The 21,473-nt window shown below is 43.0% G+C and overlaps 2 protein-coding genes across 13 annotated transcripts in view; one reads left to right on the plus strand and one right to left on the minus strand.

The window, feature by feature from the left end:
• Positions 1 to 21,473, minus strand: part of LOC138953604 (uncharacterized) — a 313,259-nt gene that overhangs the window by 1,466 nt on the left and 290,320 nt on the right. For 8 of the 12 annotated variants that reach the window (XM_070325476.1, XM_070325469.1, XM_070325468.1 and 5 more), the window contains 2 exons: positions 6,111 to 6,221; positions 2,380 to 2,448 (listed from right to left, as the gene is read on the minus strand). In XM_070325476.1, coding sequence (XP_070181577.1) covers positions 2,380 to 2,448; positions 6,111 to 6,212 — 171 coding nt within the window. In that variant the 5' untranslated portion in view covers positions 6,213 to 6,221. Of the gene's footprint in view, positions 1 to 2,379; positions 2,449 to 6,110; positions 6,222 to 12,520; positions 12,639 to 15,508; positions 15,562 to 21,473 lie in introns of those variants that run through there. The other 4 variants (XR_011451571.1, XM_070325472.1, XM_070325474.1 and 1 more) reach the window with 2 other exon arrangements.
• Positions 17,750 to 20,480, plus strand: LOC138952941 (uncharacterized). Its single transcript, XM_070324698.1, has one exon. The coding sequence runs from the start codon at positions 17,864 to 17,866 to the stop codon at positions 20,405 to 20,407; it is 2,544 nt and encodes an 847-aa protein (XP_070180799.1). The 5' UTR covers positions 17,750 to 17,863; the 3' UTR covers positions 20,408 to 20,480.

The raw sequence follows: 21,473 nt of genomic DNA on the forward strand, positions 1-21,473 counted from the left end.
CCTAATTATAAGTAAGCTCGAATTTCGTACTGTTTATCTTTGACAAACCACAGAGAGAGAGGAGGGGGGGGGGGGGGGAGAGAAATGATAACAGAATAAAGAGAGACTCACATTCACAGAGAATAAAACGAAGAATCTCTTTCACACACACACGCCAACCCCCCCCCCCCCCTCTCTCTCTCTCTCTCTGACACACACACAGAGCATATTTTACAGATTTGAACTCGGATAAAGACATCAAAACCTAATTGTCATTTTCGATGAAAAAAATATCGATTGGTTTTATTGAGTCACTTGAGAAAAAGTGACTCTATGTAATCGGTCAGTGTTAGTCTGTCCGGCCGGCCGTCCGGCCGGCCGTCCGTAGACACCACCTTAACGTTGGACTTTTCTCGGAAACTATCAAAGCGATCCGGCTCATATTTTGTTTAGTCGTGACCTCCAATGACCTCTACACTTTAACGATGGTTTCTTTGACCTTTTTCAAGGTCACAGGTCAGCGTCAAAGGAAAAATTAGACATTTTATATCTTTGACAAAGTTCATCGGATGTGATTGAAACTTTGTAGGATTATTCTTTACATCAAAGTATTTACATCTGTAGCCTTTTACGAACGTTATCAGAAAAACAAGGGAGATAACTAGCCTTTTCTGTTCGGCAACACACAACTTAACGTTGGGCTTTTCTCGGAAACTATAAAAGTGACCGGGCTCAAATTTTATGTGAACGTGACTCATTGTGTTGTGAATAGCAATTTCTTCCTGTCCATCTGATGCCTCATATAATATTCAGAACTGCGAAAGTGACTCGATCGAGCGTTTGCTCTTCTTGTTCATTAATTTCTTATTTATTTCCGGTTTTTTTCTTTGTGAAAGACTAATTAACTTTGCAGAGTCACTAGACCGATGGGCGATTTAACTATTCTGCTTTTTAGCACCCCTTGTGACCGTAAGGCTGCACGAGACAAAACAACACAGGACATGACACAATTAAATGGGACAACACAAATCAACACAATACAGGACAGAATGAAACGAGACAAAACAAAACACAGGAAAGGACACAATGAAACAGGACAATACAAAACAATACAGGACATGACACAATGAAACAGGATAATACGAAACGACACAAGACATTCAGCTGAGCACATGACAAGAAAAACAAGTCGCGTAAGGCGAAAATACAATATATAGTCAAGTAGCTGTCGAACTCACAGAATGAAACTGAACGCAATGCAACGCAGCAAGACCGTATACTCGTGGTCCACCGCTCACGGCATAGCGTAACCACTACCCCGCTCTTCTTGTCAATTTCACTGCCTATGCCGTGAGCGGTGGACCACGAGTATAGCACGCTTTTCTGTACCTCTCTTCGTTTTAACTTTCTGAGCGTGTTTTTAATCCAAACATATCATATCTATATATTTTTGGAATCAGGAACCGACAAGGAATAAGATGAAAGTGTTTTTAAATTCATTTGGACAATTTAATTTTGATAATAATTTTTATATATTTAATTTTCAGAGCTTGTTTCTAATCCGAATATAACATATTTATATGTTTTTGGAATCAGCAAATGATGGAGAATAAGATAAATGTAAATTTGGATCGTTTTATAAATTTTTATTTTTTTTTTACAATTTTCAGATTTTTAATGACCAAAGTCATTAATTAATTTTTAAGCCACCAAGCTGAAATGCAATACCGAACCTCGGGTTTCGTCGAAGATTACTTGACCAAAATTTCAACCAATTTGGTTGAAAAATGAGGGCGTGACAGTGCCGCCTCAACTTTCACGAAAAGCCGGATATGACGTCATCAAAGACATTTATCAAAACAATGAAAAAAACGTTCGGGGATTTCATACCCAGGAACTCTCATGTCAAATTTCATAAAGATCGGTCCAGTAGTTTAGTCTGAATCGCTCTACACACACACACACACACACACACAGACACACGCACATACACCACGACCCTCGTTTCGATTCCCCCTCGATGTTAAAATATTTAGTCAAAACTTGACTAAATATAAAAACCAAGGAAACAAGGTGATAGTTCAAGGCAAAGGCAAAAGCAAAAGTCAAGGCAAAGAAACAGACCTAACCTACGGTAAGACGAGTGATTAGGACATTTGGGACACAGACTACGTTAACATCAAATGGTACAATGCAAGTCAACACGATAAAAACATTTTTCATTGCAATCTTTATTTTTACTGTACGCCAAATGTGGGTGGTGTGAATCGGGACTCTAAATCACTACAAACTACAAAGAAACAGACCAACAGGGAGGGTGGGGGACTCACCTATAAGCTACCACCAACAAAGAAACAGATCAACAAACATGCAATCAACCAGGCAAATGAACAACTATACCTCCAGAGATGTTTCCATGATGGGGCGACGTCCAGTCATCAGATCGGAGGATGAAGCTGTGACGGCAACCTGGACACCATAGCAAGACATTGTAAACACAATGCAAAACTCTTCCAATGATCTTTCACTCCTACAATTCCCATGTTTCTATGTTATGTAACCTTATCAGATCTTACACATGAAAGTAAATAATAACAATCAACACGACACATTTGAGAGTATCTCTTGCGTTTTGTTTCATCACTGTACTACACCACTTTTGACACCGGCACGGTTGGCCTAGTGGTAAGGCGTCCGCCCCGTGATCGGGAGGTCGTGGGTTCGAACCCCGGCCGGGTCATACCTAAGACTTTAAAATTGGCAATCTGGTGGCTGCTCCGCCTGGCGTCTGGCATTATGGGGTTAGTGCTAGGACTGGTTGGTCCGGTGTCAGAATAATGTGACAAGCAGCACCGCCCTGATATGGCCCTTCGTGGTCGGCTGGGCGTTAAAGGCAGAGTAAGCCTCCCGTAAACCATCACAGATACGGTCAGGCTTTTACACACAGTACAAACACCATTTCATTTAAACACTCACCAATTGAGAACATCCTAGGTGCCCTCCGTAAAGAGCGAACAATTTTCAAAGAATTTATTTTTGCGTGGTTTATCTTACCCCTGAGCCATCGTGAACCCGTGTGATCCAGTTTTCCCTTTTCACAATGCAGTCGTCATAGTTAGTCATTTGAATGCGACTCGACGTGAGCTTATCTACAATAGCACGTTTTTTTATGCACGAAACAACGGCTGTGGTTCACAAGAACTCTAGCTAGCGATGGCTTTTGACTGTTGAGAGGAACGGCGATTTGCACTGATAAACCGGCCGTCGTCTGCTACGACCCTTGCGTGACCCTGCTTCCGGGCTTTTCTTTTTTTAAACTTTCACAACTTCGAATTGTTCTGATCTTGTCTTGATGAAAAACGAATTCTTTTATGATTAAAGAATGTTTGTGTAACAAGCTGTCAATTTATTATTTAGATTTTAAAAGTTAGGTCTAGCGCAAAAACGAGGCGCCGTTGTTGTTAACGGAACAAGTCTACGAAAATAAATTCTTGGAAAATGTCCCACGCTCGACAGAAAGCAGCCACGATGTTCCCGTTCGGTGAGCGTTCAAATGGAAGTATGCTTGTACTGTATTTAGACGCTCGGGGAGCTCTGTGATGGTTTACGGGAGGCTTACTGTGCCTTTAAGCAAACAAACAAACAAACCACTTTTGACAAACCAACAGACAAACAAGTAAACAACCCAACAGACTGTGTTTTATAAATAATCATATTATGAAAGCACATACATTCTTATCTTAGTTGTTATGTATTCATTGTCAGTAAACATCGGCATTATTCATGTTTTACTTTAAACGCAATCATTGTTATTTATAGATCACAGGCACCTGATGTAAGTAGGTCACACACGTGTAAATGTTGTGCCCAGTCCTTGTTTTTGTTTCTGTTATTATTTTGGTTAGCAGGTCTAGTTGAGCACGTATTAAGTATCATGTGCCCACTGCTGGTCATTGTGCATTTTAGTTGATGGACTGATGATGTCATTTGTGTGGAGTCGACGCGCGTGCGAGGATATACATGTATGTGTGGGAGGGGGGGGGGGGGCGCGGGAGATGGAAGCTTGCTGTATGTTATGTAATGTATATATTGTGTGTGATACGTGGAAATGTGATACTATTTATTTGCATGTATGATACAGGTACAAATGTGATAATTGTAGGCTTATACTAGTGATTACTGTGTGTGATACATGAAATGTGATATGAATGCTGTTTTTATATGTTATACTCTTACTTTCTCCCAAGCGCAAGACAAATTCTTCTATGGAAATTGAAGCCAATAAAATTTGAGTTGAGTTGAGTTGAGTTGAGACAAGACACGTCACCTTTCTGTTTGTTTGTTTGTTTGTTTGTTCGTGGGCTGAAACTCCCACGGCTTTTACGTGTATGACCGTTTTTACCCCGCCATTTAGGCAGCCATACGCCTCTTTCGGGGGAGCATGCTGGGTATTTTCGTGTTTCTATAACCCACCGAACTCTGACATGGATTACAGGATCTTCTTCGTGCGCACTTGGTCTTGTGCTTGCGTGTACACACGGGGGTGTTCGGACACCGAGGAGAGTCTGCACACAAAGTTGACTGAGAAATAAATCTCTCGCCGAACGTGGGGACGAACTCACGCTGACAGCGGCCAACTGGATACAAATCCAGCGCGCTACCGACTGAGCTACATCCCCGCCCAACTCTTTCTGATATCCAGCTTTTTGGATTTTGTCTTTTAATTGATTGACGTTTAGCGTACGGTTTGTTTGAACTGCCTGGCATATGAACAGTGCAGAGATAACTACTGGTTGTCCTTCTGGACAAGGCCTCAGTGGAAAGACATGAATTGACTCTGCCTTGGGGACATGAATTGACTCTGCCTTGGGGACATGAATTGACTCTGTCTTGGGGACATGAATTGACTCTGCCTTGGGGACATGAATTGACTCTGCCTTGGGGACATGAATTGACTCTGCCTTGGGGACATGAATTGACTCTGCCTTGGGGACATGAATTGACTCTGCCTTGGGGACATGAATTGACTCTGCCTTGGGGACATGAATTGACTCTGCCTTGGGGACATGAATTGACTCTGCCTTGGGGACATGAATTGACTCTGCCTTGGGAACATGAATTGACTCTGTCTTGGGGACATGAATTGACTCTGCCTTGGGAACATGAATTGACTCTGCCTTGGGGACATGAATTGACTCTGCCTTGGGGACATGAATTGACTCTGCCTTGGGGACATGAATTGACTCTGCCTTGGGGACATGAATTGACTCTGCCTTGGGGACATGAATTGACTCTGCCTTGGGGACATGAATTGACTCTGCCTTGGGGACATGAATTGACTCTGCCTTGGGGACATGAATTGACTCTGCCTTGGGGACATGAATTGACTCTGCCTTGGGGACATGAATTGACTCTGCCTTGGGGACATGAATTGACTCTGCCTTGGGGACATGAATTGACTCTGCCTTGGGGACATGAATTGACTCTGCCTTGGGGACATGAATTCAGTTCTCCCGGAGCACGAAAGCATCAAAGGTAATCTTCAACTTTAACGGTTTAATGGAAATCTCACTGTCTACAGAACCCAAACTATTAAAAGGGTTCATGAATTGTACATGCGAAGCTGCTGATAAAGGCGCCCCTTGACCATTATCGACATAGCATGACCTTTATGGAGAAGAACAGAAATCCCGTAATTTTAAGCACTACGATAAATCGGTAATCTTGAACTTTAGCGTTGTAAATTTAGGGAGACGGACCCATGTTGTCTGAGCGTTTCTAATGTATAGGCTGTATATACTTCTTTAGGTGAAAGTAAGGCCAAAAAAAAGGTCTGTTTACGGTAACATAGGCCAAAAAAATAGAGTCGGTAGGTCGGGATTTTTGTTTTTGTTTTTTTCCAAATAAAACATTTTTACGTGTTTTTTTTGTTTTTTTCCAAATGCCAAAAAAAAGGAAAAGTCTAGGGTCGCGCGAAAAAAAATAGGGTCGGTCGGGTTACCGTAAACAGACTATTTTTTTGTGGCCTAATCAGTTGGAGCACAAATTCCGCGTCACTGGGGCCGTCTCCCTGTATTTACATCGCTAAAGTTCAAGATTTCCGATAAATCAAAATGATGAAGAAAACTGACCGTGTTCAAGCCGTGTTGTATGTTGTTGTATGACGTTGAGCCAGGACGCCCTCCAGAAGTCTCTTTACACCACACATCCCACTGTACAGGACCATGTTGCATTTCATCCCACTGAAATCACACCATGCCCCAATATCAGCTGTCACACACCCATGGACATCTGTAGTACGACTACGTATGACACAGTTCCGCGTCAAGAAAATGTCACCACTGTCACACTTAAGACCCTCCTCCACGGGGAAGAAAAGCAAGTCATACTCCATCCATGATCACTTTCAACACAGTTTTTTCTATCCAGGGCAACTGACGTGTAGAAAAAAAATCCCTGCGCTTAGAACTGTTACTGTACCCACGGAATACGCGCGATATAAGCCTCATATTGATTGATTGATTGTAGAGTATAATATTTCCTCCAAAACTTAAAAGGGCGTCACAGAAGCACAACAGTCTTTTTTCACACACCAAAATCTCCAAACTTTCACCACACCTATGGATAAACAGCATAAAATGTTGCAGAACTGTCTCCAATTTTGCAGAAAAAAACTGAACACGCCGTGTTGCAATAGTTGCCAGCGCAGTGGATTGTGGGAGCGTTCTAGTGTTTTCCCACGAGCTGCACGCTTTTCTCGCCCCTTTGCATTGTCATATTGGAGTTCGCAATGCTGTCCCTGAGATTAAAAAATGCAAATTGTTTCAGACTAACCGACAAAAATAAGGTAACACAAAGTAAACATATAAATGTCAAAAAGAACAAAAGAAGCCAAAATAAATATCAAACAACAAACAGACAAACAACCAAATGAAAACAACAACAACAACAACAATATAACCCCGGAACATGAAGAGAGAAGCAAACAGCAAGCAAAGAAAGAAAGAATGAAGAAAAGAAAGGAAGGTAGGAAGGAAGACGGAAGAATGAAGCAAAAAAGCAAACACGTACACACAAAGATACACCATATATTCAGCACAAAAAGTTGCTTTATTTCATATTGTTCCGTTTATCTAGGTTGGTCTTGTCTATTTGTTCGGTACTAATGTTTTTGTTTGGTAAAAAGAAAAACTTACAATAACCGACTGTAACATAATATCAAAATATAGATTAATCACAGCCAAACAATTATGTTGGGTCCATATGTGTCTTTATGGTATACACCACCATCTCCACGTTATAACTGAAACATCCCATACGTTTGACTCGTTTTGTCAGACAGGGTCAACCTATGAGTCAATTCTTTCCACGCCAAAGAGACAGCAATGCATGCACATTAACGCCGATCGCCTCTTCGCCTAGCAATACGGAGATTTAATAAACGAAACGTCGGGACGTTTCGTTTTGAAGTCGTGGTAAACGTCATCATTTCGGGAGTCTCTCGCTGGAAAGGTGAAGGTCAACTGAAACGGAACGTGGAACGTCAAAACGCAGTCACGTTTTCCACCCCCAAAAAACGAACAATATTTCGTCAACTTTTGTGAGTATTTTTGCACACTAACAGTTTTATTTGTTGGCCATTTTATGCATTGCTAGATTCATCAACCCTTTCACAGTCTTTCAGCGCTGAGAATGTGTTCATTGGAGGTAGACAACTGTTGTGAACTGAAATATTTTGAAGGGTGCTGATCCTGGTACATTTATCCAACTTCATGGTGAAGAAAGCAAATGGCGAAGCAGAAGTAGGTCATCGCATCGAATTTTTATTCTGGCTTCGTATGTGATTTTGTATAAACAAAGTCTGTGTGATTTATTTGGACTGAAAATAATCAAAGTATGCCCGATTCTGGACCACCTCCTAGGGGTTTTTTTCCCCATTCTGATCGAGGACAGACGTGATAATTTCACTTGAAGATTTATCGCCCTTCCTTCATTCCGAAACGAAACGTGAATACATCTAAATCTTGTCTGTGGCCTATGCCGTCTCGTTTCACGTTCCGTTTCGCGGGGTGACTCATTCACCAAACGAAACGAGCTGCAAAACGAAACGTGCTGTCTCTTGAATCTCCCTACTAAAGAACAAAGCAACTTACGCTGATAACGTTATTGACATACATGCTCTTGATAGATTTACAGCAAAATCTTTAAAGTCTGCAAACGTGCGAAACTTGTAATTCCCGCTAGACTAATATCTGCGTCGACGTGTCATTTGAAGTGTCTGGGGAACCGAGAAAAATTAAGGTGAAAAATGGAGAGCTTCGTTCTAATTGATATCAAATTAATCAATGCCATCGTCGACTTTTCGAACCAGTGGCACACACAGACACAGATCGCCAGGTAGGAAGAGAAACGCGCGTGCTCACATACAAATGCACAAACAAGCATGCAAACGGGCAGACAGACAAACAGACAGGGGGGGAGGGGCAAGGACGGTCCAACACGAACAAACTGAGATTCACAGACAGACATACATATAAGCATGGTTTATTCAGGATTCAACGATAAACAGTATATGTATAACAAAATATTTATCTCATACATACATACTTACAGACACACACACACACACACAGACAGACAGACAGACAGACAGACAGACAGACAGACAGACAGACAGACGGACAGACAGACAGACATGCAGATACACAATTATAAAGACAAACACACAGATAAACTGACAAACAGAAAAGCAGGACATCGACGGTCAAACGCCAATAGACTCTCTCTCTCTCTCTCTCTCTCTCTCTCTCTCTCTCTCTCTCTCTCTCTCCCTCTCTCTCTCTCTCTCTCTCTCTCTCTCTCTCTCTCTCTCTCTCTCTGTATTGTATGCAAATTCATAATGCTTCTTTTGCCTTTAGTCCCTCTTTTCGGCGAGGGCCAGATGTAAAAAAGCAGTTCACTGCTTACTCTATTACCCTCGTTAAATAAAGAACTCTCTCTCTCTCTCTCTCTCTCTCTCTCTCTCTCTCTCTCTCTCTCTCTCTCTCTCTCTCTCTCTCTCTCTCTCTCTCTCTCTCTCTCTCTCTCTCTCTCTCTACCCAGACCCCCCACACCCTCTTTCGCAATGTTTTTTCCCTATCCAATCAAACTTTCTTTTTCATTTTTTCTCTCACAAAACACACATGCAGCCGGCGTATTACCCAACACCAAATAAAGTATTTGACCACAAAGCAATCCTTTCTAACACTATGACCTCCCCTAAACACTTTTAAAACTCCCGAGCTGGGGTGCTAAACATGAGCTCCATAATAAACGAGGCAGAAATATTGACTCAGGTTTATCTGCCTAGCGATTGGAGAGTGCTTCACACTGGCTGAGGGAATTTCAGTTCAAACAACCTCTTGAAAAGTCGTCGTCAATAGGTACTTGTACAGCTATGACAAATATCTTGGCTGGGTTCAAGGGTGAGGACACTCACACGTCAACATGTGGAAGAATGGTTTTTGCCTTTGATTGCTGATTGGGGGGAGGGAAGAGGTAGAGGAGGCGTCTTAAAGAGGGTGATGGGGGGTACGATAAAAGGTAGGTTAATGGGAAAGAGACGACAGACAAATACACGCGAGAGAGAGAGAGAGAGAGAGAGAGAGAGAGAGAGAGAGAGAGAGAGAGAGAGATGATGGAACTTTATTTTTTTCAAGGATAGAGGTTTAAGGCGACGCCTTTTCTTACAACCGGTCCTTAGACAGACAGACAGACAGACAGACAGGCAAACAGACAAGGCAGACAGACAAGGCAGACAGACAGACAGCAAAACTGTATAATAACACACAAAAACTCTTCGAGTGTCCTCGTAAATGGGCACCTGTCCACACTTGACAAATACTGGGGCTGTAATCAGTTGTGGGATCACACAGTCGTCAACAAGGGGTGAATGGTTTTTGCCTGGAACTGGTGATTGAAGTGGGGGTAGAGATTGAGGAGTGGAAGACTGAGTGGGGATTGGGTGGAAATTAGGTCAAAGGGGGGCATGGAAAAGAGAACGCAGAGAGCCGGACGGACGGACAGACAGACAGACAGACAGAAAGAAAGACAGACAAACAGAGAGACAGACAGACAGACAGATGGACAATCACAGACATATAGACAGTGATTCAGCAAGCCAGCCAGCTGGCTCCATTTTCAGATGACAGCCAAATGAATGATTGAATAAATGGAGCCCAAAAAGAGAAAAATGGAATAAGAGAGACTGAGATCGAAACGAAAGAGGAGAGAAGGCAGAGGAGTATATAGAAAGGTGATGGTGGGTGCAGACGTGAGGAGAGAGAGAGAGAGAGGGGGGGGGGGGGCATTAGAGGGGAGAGAGCTTACGTGAGAGTGAGGTAGGGGGAGGGCGTGAGAGGGGAGGGGTGTTCCAAGTCGGTCAGATCTAGCTAAAGCAGAGGTAGACTAATCGCAAAAAGCGTTTGTACAAACAAGACCCCAATGACTGGAAAGGTTCATTGTCGTCACATTTTGTCTTTCAAACACCACTGAAGCAAAGCAGGTCTCGGATTCATCTGGTCAAGGATGTCCTTGAGAGCCCTGGTCACGGTACAGGACATCGGGAACATTACTTGTATTTCTCAAAAAAAGAACATATTAAATTGCTACAAGGGACTGAGCCTGCGGTTCGTTTACAGGTCAAGATCTGCCAACCCCATCTAACAATCACATCGGCATTAAGATTCTGCACACGTTACCATGAATTCTGATCTTGTACTTTTCTTTCCTTAATTTGTATCATTTACTCTTGTGTTAATGCTAATATGCCTTATGATTGAAATTATCCGGTTATTTCGTTATCAGTTCAATCCGTCGAATCGTTATAAGAAAGTTTAGCGAAGGTGAGATAGGAGAAAGGGGTTGGAGGGAATGGGAAGAGATGGATAATTGTGCATCTGAAACATCAGTTAACTATAAAGACAAGCTTCAACAACAACAACAACAACAACAAAACGTATAAAAGAATTATTTTCTCACAAATGGACATACAAAAAGTTACACCAACACGCTAGGCACTTTAACCGACCAGCACTTTAAGTGCTTCGGTCTCTCCGCAGACCTTCTCCCACTTAAGCCAGAATTAAAGCACCTCTTGCAGGCTTGAAAACGTGCTGCAATAACAAGGCAAATACAGGCACGTCAAACTGATTTCTCCGGCGTTTTCACTGGAGTTAATGGCCTCCAACTCTCCCAATGGCAAGACGCTGAAGTGCCATGGTGCGATATGCAAATAGGAAAGAACTCTAATTTACGATGTTAATTTTGGGAAACAAATTAAGTCGTACAATGTGGGTAACACAATGCCAAGCTAAAATATGGTGAATGGTTTGAATCGTTAGCCAAGCTGCAGAGTGTGTTGTAAAACGGTGACTCAGAGACCAAGTGAGAGTGATAACAACTTTTATCCACACACAAATCTGAAAGTGAAACTTCGGAAAGTTGCTCAAAGCGGAGACACACAGGTGAGAATAACATTTGTTCGATTTGGTTAATTTATTAAAATTGTTTTTACAGATGTCAAAGCATTATCTGTGTCTGTCTGTTTGTCTGTATGTGTGTGTGTGTGCGTGCGTGCGTATTTACTTGCGTGCGCGCGAACGTGTGTATGTGTGTGTGTGTGTAATCGTCTAAGCATCACAGGGCCGGACTAGGCGAAGAGGAGGGGGGGGTTGCCAGTGGTGGCCCAGGGGGATGTCCCCCCTGGCGGCAGGGGCGGATCAGCTCATTTTATGACTGGTTTTTTTCAAAAGTATATTGTGAAGATATGTGTGCGAAGCGCCGAGCCGACGGCGCGAAGCGCCTAGCTTGCTAGGGGGGTCCGGGGGCATGCCCCCCCGGAAAATTTTGAAAAAAAGGATGCAAAATGGTGCAATCTGGTGCATTCTGAGGATGATCATTACCAGTTTCAGGCAGCAGATTTTGTCACTGATTAATACCCAAAAAATTGAAACTCAATGTAAAATAAAGAAATGCATACCTCATTCAATATTTTTATTTTTTGGCTGGGGGGGGGGGGGTCCGAAAACCCTAGAACCCACCCACCCCCCACCCCCCCTCGTTGTGGGGGTCAGGGGGCAAAGCCCCCTGAAGCTGACGGGTAGGTCATATTCTGAGATAGGAAAATGGTCGCTCCTTGCATGAAACGGCATAAAATAAGCAATAATAAAAAAAAATTAAATAAGTAAGGTACATGTTTAGGCTAGGGGGGGGGGGGGGGTTGCGCAACCCCCATAACCCCCCCGGTAGTCCGGCCCTGCATCATCCAGTTACATTCATTGCTATTTGTACGCTTTCGATTATTTTTATTCGGCTGTACTACGTAAAAAGAAACTTGGCTTGAGGTCGCAGGGAACTCTATCATCGCTGATGCCATGCAACGTTCACGAGATGGCTCTTGAAACATATTACCCATGTGACGTATTCCACTTTTGGTGACGTGGCCGCATTCGAAATTGTCGTTCAACAATACAAGTAAATTATTTTACTGACACTTACGCACCTTTAATCATTGTTTCGAGCTCTTGTTTCTCATTGCAGGGAACATTGGGTGTGCGAATGATGCGTCGTGTTTCTATTCTCTTTCATCTGGCGCTGTTGCTTTCCTCTGGAAACGCTTGCTGTAAAAAAAAAAAAAAAAAAAAAAAAAAAAAAAATTGTTTTAATTGGTTCATGCAGGAACAGAGGACAAAACTTATTTGTCAGTATTCCCCTGGAAACGCTTTCTGTAAAAAAAAAGAAGAGAAAAAAAGAAAAAAAAGTGCATTTTCAATCGGTTCATGCAGGAACAGAGGACAAAACTTATTTTTTCATAATTTCTCTGGAAACGCTTGCTGTAAAAAAAAAACAAGTCGCGTAAGGCGAAAATACAACATTTAGTCAAGTAGCTGTCGAACTCACAGAATGAAACTGAACGCAATGCAACGCAGCAAGACCGTATACTCGTAGCATCGTCAGTCCACCGCTCATGGCAAAGGCAGTGAAATTGACAAGAAGAGCGGGGTAGTAGTTGCGCTGAGAAGGATAGCACGCTTTTCTGTACCTCTCTTCGTTTTAACTTTCTGAGCGTGTTTTCAATCCAAACATATCATATCTATATGTTTTTGGAATCAGGAACCAACAAGGAATAAGATGAAAGTGTTTTTAAATTGATTTCGAAAATTTAATTTTGATCATAAGTTTTATATTTTTAATTTTCAGAGCTTGTTTTTAATCCAAATATAACATATTTATATGTTTTTGGAATCAGAAAATGATGGAGAATAAGATGAACGTAAATTTGGATCGTTTTATTAAAAAAAAGTTTTTTTTACAATTTTCAGATTTTTAATGACCAAAGTCATTAATTAATTTTTAAGCCACCAAGCTGAAATGCAATACCGAAGTCCGGGCTTCGTCGGAGATTACTTGACCAAATTTTCAACCAATTTGGTTGAAAAATGAGAGCGTGACAGTGCCGCCTCAACTTTCACGAAAAGCCGGATATGACGTCATCAAAGACATTTATCAACAAAATTAAAAAAACCTCTGAGGATATCATACCCAGGAACTCTCATGTCAAATTTCATAAAAATCGGTCCAGTAGTTTAGTCTGAATCGCTCTACACACACACACAGACAGACACACATACACCACGACCCTCGTCTCGATTCCCCCCTCTACGTTAAAACATTTAGTCAAAACTTGACTAAATGTAAAAAGAAGAAAAAAGTGGATTTTCAATTGGTTCACACGGGAACAGAGAACAAAACTTATTTTTCAGTGTTTGAAATCGAGGAACACTTCAAAGCATGCACCCATTTACAAACCTTTTTTGGCGCTCTTTTGGTTGCAAAAAAAATTCCCAAAGGTTGATTCGAAAGAGCACAGCTGTTGTAGCATGACCCTCCAGTAATTAACCTAGAATGCACTTTTTTGTAAAAGGAATAAATCTACACACTATGAATAAATCTGCATAAATTATGTAACCTAGTAATCTGGCAGGGTTCTTTTTCTACTGCTTTTTGTATGTTCTGTGTCAAATACAAATACATTTGTTTGCAAGTTTCATGTTTTGTGATGGTGGTACTGTCCGGACAAGAAATGTGATTTAACTAGTGTGCTCAAGGTAAATAGTTTATCTCACACCGATGCCAGTAGCTTAAAATGGAATTAATTCTCGATTACCTTTTATTTAAATCATACCCGTTCGCAGAGAGGTACAATACCTCGTTCGCTCAGTTTTGAAAGTAGGACACAATGCTTGTCTACCTTTCCTTTGTCCAGTGTCATAGGCCATGACACCACAAGTAACAAGAAATTCCTCCGAGGTAGGAAAAACACCCCCGTTTGTCAAAGGGAAATAACCATTCTCACTGCCACCAACTGAGAAGGTTATTTCCCTTTGACCATTAATATGTCCCTGTATAAGTCCTTGTAGAATCTTAATCCACCAATAACTCCCTAACCGTGTGTTTGACTGGTCCCAATTTTTGTAAGGACCGTCTCAGAAATGTATAGAACCTGTTCACCAAGTTTGGTGACGATCGGTCCGTTCATTCTTGAGATCTATATGCGAACACAAACAAACAAACAAACAAACACATGGAGCGAATCCTAATCTTAATCTTAATCCACCAATAACTCCCTAACCGTGTGTTTGACTGGTCCCAAATTTTGTAAGGACCGTCTCAGGAATATATAGAACCTGTTCACCAAGTTTGGTGACGATCGGTCCGTTCATTCTTGAGATCTATATGCGAACACAAACAAACAAACACATGGAGCGAATCCTATACACACCCCTATACCGGGGGTGTAACAATACAATACTAACGACGCTCCGCTGTTACTGCAGGCAAACTCAGCCAGAGCAAATTTATCTACATTCTTTAATCACTATGTGGCAGTTATGTGGATCGAAGATACCCGGCTCTCAGTCAGAGAAGTAGGCTTATAAGTGGTCTGACATCTCAAGCGATATCGATACACTGTCTAGTCTACGCAATTATGCGTCTCTTCGTTGTTTAAATGCACATTCAGTTCAAGTCGGACTGTCTGCCTTTGATGATCCGCGACTCTATAGTCATCTCAGGCAAGGCATGAAATAAAAATGATCATCAAACTTCGAGTTCACATACCTGACAAGCTCTTGAATCAGAAAATGCTTGCGATCAAAATTAAGCGGTTTTTTTTATGTATGAGTTCCAGACTGAAAAAGTTTAAATCTATAAAAATGCCACAATAGTATTAACTGACTAATAACGTCTCCCAAAATCTGCAAGGGTGTGCGAGAGTAAGGGACCTGCAAAATAGCTTTTAAAACCTTCGCCGGAATTGACCGTACAGTTACAGCGCCTTTACTTGTATGAATGTTTGAGTCGTGTAGACTGACGAGTTTGCATACGTACTTTGTCCAATGAACCGAAGCAAACTGATAAGTTGTTTTTTTCAACCTCATAGGTCGAGAAGAACACTGCTATCTTTCTAATCCTTCTGATAAAAGCATACCCGTTTGAATGGCCGTCTCTCCTCCTTGTTCTCTGTCCCTTCTAATTCACAGACACAAACATACTGAAAGAGTGACAGGTAGACAGACAGTCATACACTCAGACACATACAGACAGATGGCAGACACACGCGCGCACACAGACATACTCAGACAAACACTTATTCTCAGTGTCAACATATTTCCATTGCCAAGCTTCAATGGTATGACGATTTTCAAACTCTCAAACAATCAACTGGGAATCTTGAAAATCAAGATTCATATACAACAGTAACCGCAACGTTCAAATCCATTAGAGTCCCAGCACTACTGCCCGTAAGTGTCCGCGTTTGTACACGCTTCACATGCTTGGTGCTTTACCATACATTCCCTCCTTCGTGAAGCTAAGTCCATGGGCTATATAAATACGCACAAACACAACTCTCAACCAACTCCTTGCAATTCAATGAAGCATGAAGATAACAAGCGAGTGGCGTTTGGGGAGATATGTTTCCAATACACAGCGCCATGGGATAACAAAGAATAGAGGCCCTCTCGTGTTGTGTTACAATCTGGAGAGTGTCAAAAGGGTGCTGGGGTTTCCTTGCGAGTAATGGTTCCGTTGGGAATCTAAGTCATGCAACAGTTAAAACCCGGAGCATTTGGACCGTGAACAGATTGGCTGATAGAAAGAAAGACAGGCAGACAGATATACGGACAGGTAACCAGACCAAGTCAAGTATTTTATTGTTTTGGGCCCAGAGGGCTTTGAAACAAAGATATAACTTTAACCAAAAAAAAGGTAACAAATCAGACAGTTAATATATGTATACAAATTGAGCGGACAAATACAACAATACTATACAACCAAAATAAATTGGCAATATACACTTCCATACATACAAACAAAAAGAAAAGAAAAATAGGTTTAACAAAATCAGGTAAGAAATCAGACAGATAATATGTATGGAAGGCTTTAGGACGGGATTGTCAAAACTAAGATAAAGACGAAACACCGAAAAAGAAGGAGCAAAAAGGAAGGAAGGAAGAGAGAGGAAGAAGAAGAAGAAGAAGAAGAAAAAGAACAGAAGCTTTGCAATTATATTACGCAACAAAAGCTTTCTGTCCTAAAACGACAACAACAAAAAAGCTCCGCACAAAAAAACATTTTCGACACGACACGTGAAATCATGCGAACAGTACTTTCCCTTCATTTGATTTACACACAATTGTCTTAAAGGGAAGGTTAACAACTTGAGCGTTGGGGGGCAGAAAGCTCTGGCACTTCTGTGACAAACTTAATGGCGCAGACAGAGCTAGTGAAAAATTAATGGACCCTCGTGGGGTCACTCTTTGATTGAACGGCGCATAAATAAAACTGTTTGGAGGGGGCGTTAGGGTACAGTCTGAGGTTCTTCTCTGACTGAGTTGGAGGCACGGTTGTGTGATTGTGGGTCCACTCAGACTGGAGGGATAAGCTTGTGTTGCTGTGTGCTGTTACGCTTTTTGTTTTGTTTGTCTGTGGGCACTGGTTTGGAGGTTTGATACATTGTCTTGCTGTGGCTTCACTCAGGGTTGGGAAGGTTTGTAGAGCAGTGTATCGCTTTTTTGTTGGTTTTTGTTTCGCACAAACACTAAACGACCCGACCCTTTTAGTTTCCTGATGAGGTTTCGTGGAGGTGTTAGGCCTTAATGCTGTTTTATTGTATCAGGCCTTTTGTTTGGTTGTGATCTGACACGCTAAAATGGTTGTGATCTGACACGCTACATAAAATCTTAAAAAGAGTATTAAAATAGTTGTCAACTTAAAGGAATAACATCTCAGAAAAAAAGGTCACATGTCGCTTTCCAAAGTTATACCATAAGATTCTGCATTACAAATAATGCTACCGCGCAGGAGGACTGCCTTTACTTTGCAAAAGTGTGTGTGTCGAAAGCTTAATCAAATTTGGTAAAATTGGCAAAGAAAGGGCTCCCTATGTGAGGTTGGGTTGGGTTACTTCGGCCTGGATGCAAGATGGCGTTTGATGTACGTCTCGCCGCCAGGCGGCGTCTCTGTACTAGTTTTTTTGCAACACCGGAGAGAAGGAGCGCTTAGAAGCTCATTCACTCACTTTGATTTAATTAATAGCCACACGTGTAGTACGTTTTCGAGCAAGTTGTGCCGTCCTTTCTTTCGTTTTTCTCTATATCTCTATGCCCACCCACCCACACCCCCCCCCCCCCCCCCCCCCCCAGATCAATTATTTTCGGCATTAGGCGGCGATTGCTATGTGTCTCATAATCAAACATATTTTTGACGTTTCAGATTCAAGCAACGAACAAGAGTTGAAACAGAGTTGCGCAGCAGGGGTATTTTCTAAGGGCATAGAATAACCATGGACAGTGAGGAGGTGGAACTAGTGGTGAGCTGCCACAAGCAGAACCCTCACACTCTTTCACTATCACAAAACGGTACAGACACCACAGAAAGTCAGCCACATGTTTCAGCAGAGAACAGCAACGATTCCGATAGAAACTTAGCGTACGAATACGATTCCAAAGCCACAGCAGAATCCAAAGGAATATCAGTCAATGACACTTCTGATAGTATTGAAGAACAGAATCACAAGGAAAACAGAACGCTACAGAAGAATAAAACCAGTAATGACAGTTTCAATGAAAACGCGAAAAATGCACCAAAACCAGACATGGAGGCAGCAGGCGAGAAAGTGACAGAGAACGGATATGCCCTGGAGGGTACACTAGCGTATCGCGCCAATCCAGATACAGACCCCGAGGGGAACGAGAACGGATATGCCCTGGAGGGTACACTAGCGTATCGCGCCAATCCAGATACAGACCCCGAGGGGAACGAGAAAGGCGCAAGCGACCAGACAAAACACGGTTTATTATTACACAACACTGAGGGGTATGATCCCGTCCAGTCAACCAAGAAACGGGTGGCGTGGCAAACCGTCGACCATGGAGAAATACTTAACGTACCTGCAGGATCTACAGACACGGACAATTCTAATCCTTCAGAAAACTGTATCAATGTTGATCCAGTTGTGCGCACAGACTCTCTATCTGGGGGTGTTAGCTGTCCCTCGCCTGTTGAAAACAAAAGGATTAAAGACCCAGAAAACAACGGTTACACTAATGAGAGCGACAGTCTCACATCAAAAGAGCGTGTCAGAAAGGTAGGATTCTATTCAGCGAACACACAAAGGGATATACTTGAAGTAGAAAAACAGGTCAGTGAAAGTCGTCTTGGTGATCTCGCTTGTGCTGGAACTAATTTTCTCAACGGTGGCGACAAAGATACCGACGACGTTCAACGTATCTCTTCAGTGACAAACAGTACTCAAGACATACCTGAATCTCAAAAGTGTAGCAAGAAAGAGTACGTGGATATTAACTCCAACCAAGCTTTTCTCTTCAAGCAGCGGCCTGTGAGTGCTAGTGGGGTGTATGGGACGAGGTCGGGAACATTCTGGAAAGACAGAGCATCGTCAGATGAGTCTTTGAGGCCCTCTACTGCCACTGCTTCAGGACATAAACGCTTCTCATTGCCTTTACACAACAGTGGACGTGATTCTGAACAGCACTCCAAGCAAACATTAAGGTGGGATGACCACAAAAACATAAACACTAATTCTGTTGCTTTGGTCAAAGATAGTGTTGGACGAGATGTAGAAAAGACAACGCGAGAGGCTAAGCTTGTGACGTACATCGAGAAAGACTGTCTTGCTAAAGACGGTGAAAAACTGAAAGATCTTGCAGAAAAACCACCGAGACCTTCGTCTTCTAGGAACACGGACAAACCACGTCTGCGTCCTTCAACAGCTAGTTATTCCCGTGGCTCAACCCCCAGTGCTTCGTCAAGCAGCAAGTCAGGACCTTCCTCCTCGCGTTCTCTAGCCTCCAGCATGGGTCCTCGCAAAGCCTGGGAGCTGGGGTTCAGCAAAGAGGAGCTGCAGCGCGCCCTGCCTCGCAGGAACTTCTTCAACAGCCACAACAAGGCGCTTAAAGACGCTGGCTTTGAGGTGGAGGAGGGCAGCTTTCGCCCCAGACGACGACGTCTGCACTTCTTCCACCTCGACGAAGAGGAGAAGGAGGAGGAGAAACACCGCTTAGTTCCTCCTGTCATCAAGGAACCGTCAGGGGAGGAGGACAAGGAGAACGGACAGGAGAAAGAAATCATCAGTCACGCTCACTCTGACAACCTGCTAGACACGGCTATGGGATTGATGTCGTTCCAAGAGCGAGTCAAGAGGCGCAAGCCTGTGGTGGAGTGCAAGCCTCTGCAGCTCTACCTGACCTACGTGCGCGACAACCCCGGCGAGTACCGCCACATGGTGGCCAAAGCCATCACCACCGGCCCGACTGCCGCCCTCCACCCCAGCTCCCACCCGGCCGACGACTGCCACACGGCTCGCCTGGTCAACATGGGCAGCATCTTCCAGGCGAGACAGCTGAGCAGCGGTATGATGAGGTCCGACGAGGTCCTCAAGGCGGCCTACTCCCTCAACCCGCGTGCAGCAGACCCTAACCGCTTCGCCAAACCGCCGCGCGACAAGTCTCCACTCCTGCAGGGCCACTTCTCCAGAAAGCAGTCCACCATTCCCAACTTCCAGAGGAAAGAGTCTACGGCGCCCTCGACTATTTCCGTGGACGACGGCGGCTCCAAGTCCGGGCATCGGTCGAAGCCCGGCAGCGAGGTCCGCCAGCGGCAAGATGCGGTGGTTGTAGAGCCGCTGCTGGAGGCGGAGAAACGGCGGCTGAAGGCGGAGGAGTGGGCACAGACGGTGACGACGGACCAGCTCGTGAGAGCTAAGTTACAGGTGTTGAAAGAATTGGGGCACGAAGAGAGGGAGTTGTCACAGTGGTGGCTGGCATTCAAGACCTGCTACTACCTTAGGCCTAGGATTCGTGAGTGAGTGAGTGAGTGAGTGAGTGTGTGTGTGTATGAGAAATACAGAGATTGTGTGTGTGACAGAGAGAAAGTGGGTATGCGTGTGTATGTTAGCATGTGAGAGAGAGAGAGAGAGAGAGAGAGAGAGAGAGAGAGAGAGAGAGAGAGAGAGAGAGAGAGAGAGAGAGAGAGAGAGTGTGTGTGACAGAGAGAAAGTGGGTATGCGTGTGTATGTTAGCATGTGAGAGAGAGAGAGAGAGAGAGAGAGAGAGAGAGAGAGAGAGAGAGAGAGAGAGAGAGAGAGAGAGAGAGAGAGAGAGAGAGAGAGAGAGAGAGAGAGAGTGTGACTGCAACGAAGACCACTCCCTATTTGATTATGTGCAGCAAAACTCAACAATTGTGGAAACGAAACCATGAATTGATGTTGTTGGGCCTCTTGAGAACAATTGCAACTCATAATATTTATTTATATACACAACAGTCAAGAATGTACTGTTATTTGGGAACAGTTTCTTTTAACTCATGCAACTATATCACTGTGGTTTGTGCAAACATTGTGAGGTTATTATAATCTATTGACGTTATTTATTATAATCTATTGACGTTATTTATTAAAATCTATTGACGTTATTTATTATGTCTCTGAACTCATGCTATTTGTGTGTGATAAAAAGAGAGGGAGAGAGACATGTACTTGTGAGAAAGTTTACATTACAAGTTTTGACCATTCAAAAGTGAACAAGGGGTGGGGGGAATAACCTGTTTAGCATTTCACTCTGATTCAATACAGAGGCAAGATATAGTTATTTTTCTAACATTTGTTAGCTGTTGATAGAAAATGTGATGATCATTGGTTCTGTCTTCTTTTTGTTTAATAAAATACTGTATTGAACTAAAGCCAGTCAAGTCATGTTAGTGGAGAGAGACAGAAAGTGAGGAGAGAAAAAGAGAGAGAGAGAGAGAGAGAGTGTGTGTATGTGTGTGTGTGTGTGTGTGTGTGTGTGTGTGTGTGTGTGTGTGTGTGCGTGCGTGTGTTTATGTGTATGTGTAACACGTAAGAACCTGCTAAGTACACCAAAACAAAACACCAT

This window comes from Littorina saxatilis, linkage group LG17 (genome assembly GCF_037325665.1).
Source record: "Littorina saxatilis isolate snail1 linkage group LG17, US_GU_Lsax_2.0, whole genome shotgun sequence".
NCBI classification, from domain to species: domain Eukaryota; kingdom Metazoa; phylum Mollusca; class Gastropoda; order Littorinimorpha; family Littorinidae; genus Littorina; species Littorina saxatilis.

Excerpts from the sequence above, each read along its gene's own strand:
- LOC138952941 (XM_070324698.1), top strand. The coding sequence starts at position 17,864 with ATGGACAGTGAGGAGGTGGAACTAGTGGTGAGCTGCCACAAGCAGAAC.